The sequence below is a fragment of the Priapulus caudatus genome, unplaced genomic scaffold (genome assembly GCF_000485595.1).
Source record: "Priapulus caudatus unplaced genomic scaffold, Priapulus_caudatus-5.0.1 Scaffold281, whole genome shotgun sequence".
Classification (NCBI taxonomy): domain Eukaryota; kingdom Metazoa; phylum Priapulida; class Priapulimorpha; order Priapulimorphida; family Priapulidae; genus Priapulus; species Priapulus caudatus.
Genome location: NW_014577342.1, coordinates 311,572 through 319,006, shown reverse-complemented (window position 1 = coordinate 319,006; position 7,435 = coordinate 311,572). Strand labels below are relative to the sequence as shown.

At 44.6% G+C, this 7,435-nt stretch overlaps 1 protein-coding gene across 1 annotated transcript in view; it reads right to left on the bottom strand.

Annotated features, from left to right (window-relative positions):
• Positions 1-3,426: 3,426 nt before the first annotated feature.
• Positions 3,427-7,435, bottom strand: part of LOC106808492 (sex peptide receptor-like) — a 101,576-nt gene continuing 97,567 nt past the window's right edge. The window contains exon 3 of the mRNA XM_014811232.1: positions 3,427-6,474. Within this exon, the coding sequence (XP_014666718.1) occupies positions 4,771-5,940 (1,170 nt within the window). The 5' untranslated portion in view covers positions 5,941-6,474 and the 3' untranslated portion in view covers positions 3,427-4,770. The remainder of the gene's footprint in view (positions 6,475-7,435) is intronic.

The following is a 7,435-nucleotide window of genomic DNA, read 5'->3' as shown; positions in this document are numbered from 1 at the left end:
ACACACACACACACACACACACACACACACACATACACACACACACACACACACACACATACACACACACACACACACACACACAGGTAGGCGCACTTAACTGAGTATTTGTGTCTTGTGTATTGTATACGTACACGTGAGAGTCGCTGATACATGACCCAGGCATGGTCCAGCATGTCACTGAATATCTACTCTTCTCTTCGGGTCGGCCTTCCACCGTTTCTTAGGGCGCGAGCCTGCATGTGTTGCATCCCCGTTTGTTGACACATAGTTATATAGTAATGCTATATACTTTTATGATACTAATTATGAATTGGTTATCGAGGTCGGCTTACTACCACACGGCCATCCGTAAATGACTCTCTCTCTCTCTCTCTCTCTCTCTCTCTCTCTCTCTCTCTCTCTCTCTCTCTCTCTCTCTCTCTCTCTCTCTCTCCTCCTCTCTCTCTCTCTCTCTCGCTCTCTCTCTCTCTCTCTGTCTCTCTCTCTCTCTTTCTCTCTTGAGTTTGCTCTTCCCCGACATTAATTAAAGTATGACATCGATGACAATACGCCGCGTCGCTGTTTGCGCTCCGGCCGTATTAAACACGTGGTGTGATTTCGCACACAGGCGGCGTGCGCCTATGTTTAGCTCGAGCAATTAATATATCGCACGTGAGTAGCCTAACGTTGAGCCGAAGCCCTGTCATCGGCGTATGTGGCGACGTTACACAACGAAGCATCTCGGTTGTCTAATGAACATTGTCGTTGCTCGGCGGATGTTCGAAGGCAACGGAGAACTTGCGATGACAGCCGTAGAGAAGGTGGAGAGATGTGTCGCATGATGCGGGGGCTTACTTGTAGAATGATGGTTTCGCAATAAATGTGCGGATGTTGGCGTGTGTATGTCCCTGTTACTCGCGCTAGATATCAGGCGTTCATATAATAATAGACGGAGCTATCTATAGACAGACTGTCTGCCATGAGCTGCCGACACTATAGATGTAGACGATAAATTTCGTTGTGTGCGCGCGCGTGTGTGTGCGTGCGTGCGTGCGTGCGTGCGTACGTGCGTGCGTGCGTGCGTGCGTGTGCGTGTGTGTGTGTGTGTGTGTGTGTGTGTGTGTGTGTGTGCGTGCGTATGTGTGTGTGTGCATGCATGTGTGATGTGTGTGCGTGTGTTTGTCTGTCTGTCTGTCTGTCTGTGTATGCTTCACACAGTATGTCTTCATTAACACAAAAGTTATAGAATCAAAATGCTATCAACAGTCAGTAGTATGAAATGCTAGCTTTGTATGATTATATAGATCATATTAACATTACAGTGTATGGAATATAATCTGTAAGTAACAATACATCTTACCAGCCTTCAAGCAGAATTTAAATTATATTTATGTTCATGAAGACTAACTTAACCATAGCAATGAAATACCACGCACGTCAATGCAATGAAACTTTTTCCTTACTAAATTTCCTATAGCTATAGTATATTTTACAGCCTGTTTTTATATGATGATGGTGATGTTTCGTTATTGATAGATAATCAAAACAGATAACTTGACACGAAATATATAGTCTGAAATAATCGAATCAAGTTAACGAATAAAACAATTAAAAGTAGAGTAATTATTTAGATAATTGTATTATTGTTATAACTTTCTGTTTAGACCGTTTGTCATACCCGTTGCTCTCGCGCTCAGTCAGTCTTTACGCATCCGACGAAAATCAGTATACGATAATTTTAAGACAATTGTAATATTCTGTTAAAATCAAAACTTTCCACGTTTTAATTTATATTTCCAATAGCTATGTCCATCAAACACATTTGCTAGAAGTAAATACAAGCAGTTGAGCTAAATACAGTTGCTGGCAGTTAAAGACATGTTTACAAGATCATCCGAATTAGCGGTTACGTCACTATGAGCATTAATCAAAGTGGTTCCCAATCCTAGTTAATCAATCGAAATAATTTTACAAAAATTGAGCTTGTTAACATTTTGTATTTTAATTTTTTCAGTATTTTTAACTACAACATTCACAAAATAATAATAACTTACTGCACAGTACATTCGGTCATAGCGGGTAAATATTACGTAGATATATATATGTATGTATGTATGTATGTATCCATATATAAATATAAATATAAATATATATATATATATTTATATATATGCATACATACATACATCGGGTTGATGCCACTGTAGATGCATGTGCTCTAAATCTGCTCATGGCGTTAAGGGCGGTTTCACACATTCTATAAATAATCCACACAGTGCAAAATGACATCCAATCTTTCTTACAATACCAGCTGTCTGCTTTTACACTTGTATAGCCCTACATCTTTCAATAGATACTTGTTCCGAAACAGCCAAGAGAACATCCGGTCCTGGTATTATACACGAATTAATACGTCTAAGCGTGTATCAAAAGGATATTTGTACACTCGCTTGCTCTTATATGCATTGACGCTCGATTAGTTAGAAATCGTTTCAAACAATTCGGTTCTCCATCTTCCGAATTTTCCATATTTCCACACGATCAGGTGACTAGAGTTAGTTTATAGCTGGGACGTACATTATTTCCTTAAATCATTTGCAAAACATAATATTATAGAATACGCATGTTTCACAATCATGCAGCGAAATCAATCAGTCTGGGATTCATCGGTCAGCCGGTTATTCTTATTCCCTTGTCGTTCGATCGTGACATCATCGTTACGAAAATAAAGCTAGCATCCACGTATCATACGGTCAAATGAACAATAACAAGTTACATATCTGTTTATCGCTATTAGCTAACCTCAGCCGCATGATCACGTCAAACAAGCAATTCGCGTATCAAGATTATAAAGAGCAAACGCAACATGTCTGCACATTTGCTACCCTAACGAAGTCATCTTGAACACACACACACACACACACACACACACACACACACACACACACACACACATACACACACTCACACGCACACACACACGGAACAGAACGTCACCTACGATAATCCGCCTCATCAGCTAGCACACACGATGCGCATGCGTCGAGTCCCTAAAACAAGTGCTGACGTCATGTCGGCGCAATCGTCATAACATGGGATATAGATGGACAGGTGATGCAAAATACGGGCACGTGTGCCCTTGCATCAAAATCGCGATGGGTGTTTTCCTCCCTGAATCAATAAATGAGTTACTCGTTGTGCGTGTATTATATGCGTGTGGGCAAGCGTAGGTGCGTTGAAGTGCGTTCGCATCTAAGTGTATGCATGCGAGCGTGAGTGCTAGCGTTTGTTGGTTCGTGCGCCTATGTGCGTGCGTGCACCTGTACGCGTGTGGCATGCATAGGCGGGCACACGTGAGTGCGTGCGCGCGCGTGTGTGTGTGTGTGTGTGTGTGCGCGCGCGCGCGTTTGCGTGTACGTCTGCGTGTACGTGTACCCGTATGTGTATACGTGTGCGTACATGCCTGGCGTGCACGTGGGCGTGTGCGTGCGTTTCTTAAACTACCCCGTTACTCATTAATTCATCATAGGAAATGCGAAAGGTTGCTTGATTATTCTAATTCGGTTTTCATCCAGATGGTTACTGAATCATGAAGACGAACTGCGACTTATCACAACACCTATAGTTTGCAATCAATAATCTCGGTAAACACTCCGAGCTTATAATGCACCGAGTCAGCGGGCGTGTCGGTTACGAAGTTTGCATTGCGTCTACAGAAGAACCGAATTATATTCGGATGGATATTCTGAGTTTAATAAGGAACATGATGAAGCACGGGTTTATAAAACAACAGATGCGAAAACTAAACAAATGCGCATACTTCTTCGCATATGTTTCCCACGATTGCCGCTTAGAACAACCTCTCTAGTCTATACTAATTTAGCCATTTCCCCCGGCATACTGATATAAATAGAATCTGGAATCATAATAACAATACGATAATCAACGTTTAGGCCTACTATCGCGTCCTGGTGGAGATATAACGCCAGCAACCATATGTTCCACCTCTTGTATAACATTATAATCAATACTAAACAAAACAAATATTATACGCGATGTTATATCGATGAATAAATACAGTAGAGCTCAGACGTTCACGTCTAATTCGGTTTTACTGATTTAGCTTACTAATCGTCACAAACGACATCATTGTCTCAATACTAAGCCGTACTTGCCAGCCGTGCAGATTGTACCGCTAAAATGAGAGCACTGACTAATATAGCGAAACTTAAGATGCTAAACTCAAACTCGGCGATGAAACAATCTATTGTTCCGATCATGATATCCTAAAATCTAATAAACACAGATTACTAATGCGCTATTTGATGACCGTGTCGCTCGAGGAATATGTACGGAAATCCATTGTTGGCTAAATGTATGTACAGTCTCGAGAACGCAATTGCTTGAATTAAGGCTATATATTTCATCATTATAGTGACGGCGCGCGCGCGCATATGATACATAACAGTAATGGGCTTTTACGAATCACTTTGATGTGGTACATTTTATCGCTGGCCAAGAAATCGTTGATGCTGAGTTAAATTCTTTAGTTACGAATAGATTTAGCTAGGGAATCGGAAACAACGTTAGCATGTCATCAGATATCTGTATCGACTCTCGCCCAACTATCTATATTCATAGAGTTGGCACAGTATATCGTTGTGAGTTATGCTGATACCAAAAAAACACACCCGTGCGACGCGTCATTGATGAACCAGCCACACTATATAGTGTATCGACAAACTGTGAGTGTATGTAGTATATTCAGCACCGAAGGCGCATTCCCCGTTAGAGCACGGTTGTTTCGTTATTCGCTATGCAAGTGTAGCGCGTGCTGTTGCCGCTGTGGCTCCGCACCATGTTGTCCTTGACGAACAAGTGCTTGAAGGTGTTGCGAAACTGCTTGCTCATGCCGCAGTAGATGCAGAAGTTTATCGGGTAGGACAAGATTATAAGAAACGCCGTCGTCAGCGTCACAGTGTTGAGCACATCGATCGATACGACCTGCAGTTCGAACGTGTTCTGACAGATATGCAGAATGAAGACGATTGCTAGCGGCACCTCGACGACAAGAAACACGCTGACAACGACGATGAGCATGCCAGTCGTGCAGTTGGATTCGCGCAGCTTCTTCGATTCCGACTTGCGATTCTCCTGCATGAGCTTCTTCCGTCGTTCAGCGGCCTGTCGCATCGCCGCGAGCAGGAGGCTGTTGAGTACGATCAGGGTTGTGCACGGTATGACGTGCACGAGTATCACACGGAACCAGTAGTAGATGTTGAAGTAAACGTTTAGTCCGATGCGCCACACCCACGGCTTGAAGTCCTTGAAGCAGTGATTGACTATGTTCGTCGAGTTCTCGGTGACGTTGGCGCGTAGCGGCCACGGCGTTTCGCACATGACGTAGTCGGTGTCGAAGAAGCGCGGCACGTTGTAGACGGTGCTGGCGACGTAGATGAGAAAGATGTTCCACTTTACGCGCTCCATCGAGCACCATGACTTCGAGTAGGTCGGGTGGCACACGAAGATGTAGCGCTGTATTGCCAGCGCCATCGTTAACCAGATCGACGCTGTGTGAAATATGATGGGCAGGAACTCGCCGACGTAGTAGTAGGTCTTGCACCAGGCCAGCGAGACGGGATCGTGGTAGTTATTGAATACGTAGTAGTAGATCCACCACGGCAGATTGACGACGCCAGTCAGCATATCGGAGATGGCCATCGCCGTCAGAAGCATGTTGGTCGCAGTTCGCATGTGCTTCTTGAAGAGGACAATGACGACTAGCGTGTTAAAGACTATGGTGATGAGGATCAAAAGCGGACAGATGTAGCCGAGCATAGGCAGAGCCATCTTCGACTGGTGTGCGTACGTTAGTGGTTGCCAGTGTCGAATCGGCGGCGTGACGTTGCCGTCGAAGTCTATTGACATCTGGTCGGCTTGGCAGGATCCCGCCATCATGAAGCAAGTTTGAGGAGCTCTCTCCTAATGTCAGTTGTCGCTCTCGCGGGAGTCCTTCCTGTTTGTCTACGATAGCTCGATAGCAAACCCGGGTAGCGTGGCTTTACGTCAGAACATTTTTTCGCGGTTCGAATTCGATGGAAAAATCCTCCGCTGCTGTGATGTGTGCCTATTCCAGCCGCAGCATCAACGTCAATCGCAGGCAATCTTACTGGCAAGCCCCTGCCATTCACAGATAGGGCGCGAGCAGTGATAAATATCTCCTAGTAAATTGCACGGCTGCGCGCACGCAGGCACGACTCCTCGTGTATTCCCGGTTGACCGAAAATCAGGGTAATGTAATTAAGCGAGCTGCTGTCTCACTGTTTAAAACACCGCAAATTGCTCCGTCCTCTTCAGCCCCGCGACACGAGTGGCGTGATGTCACGGCCGAGCAATCAGACAGACGATCGTGGGTAAATATCGAGGTAACCGTCCACCGTCTCTGTCACATTCCTCCGGTCACAGCATCAGACGATGGATAGACGAACCTACCTGTAAAACAGTAAAAAAAAATATTGTTAATTATCGGACAATCAAACGGAACGTTAGCGTTTCAGAAACGACGGTCATCGCCGGTGCTACGAACTGGCTGCTTCTGCGCCGCTAGCTACGTCGCAAAAACGTGGAATGATTTACAGCTGTTAGAGTAGCTCTCACTAATGAAATTTGAAATCCCGTGCCTTTGAGGTTCATTTCTGGAAAAAAAATAACTTCAGAGACCGGCCGCCTTTAGAGGTATTTGTCTGCGTGCAGGGAATCTTGGTGTGTCGATGTTCAGTAATTGGCCGAGAAACGGTTAAGAGACATCTGGTGGATTGTTTGCTCAAAGTAATACTGTATTCGAGGATTTTCTGTTTTCACTCAGCAAGTGCCCACTTTGCATCTATGAACGCTATATGCACGCGATCAACAGGGGAACCATTGCATGTACAGAGCAGCCGAGGGAACTCTGACCTCTTAGCATATTCATTAAAATGATGCGTCGGTGATCAAAATTTTACTTTAGATACATCCGGGCTATCATGGTAGTTTAGGTACATCACTATTCTATTGACGAGCTTGTGAGTGGATGTGATCTACACGTGCACGTTCTTATGATGCACTTCAGGCGAACGCTTACATAACAAGTCAAAGACACACAAACACACACACACACACACACACACACACACACACACACACCACACACACACACTACACACACACACACACACACACACACACACACACACACACACACACACACACACACCACACACACACACACACACACACACACACACACACACACACACACACACACACACACACACACACCACACACACACACACACACACACACACACACACACACACACACACACACACACACACACACACACGACACACACACACACACACACACACACACACACACACACACACACACACACACACACACACACACAACACA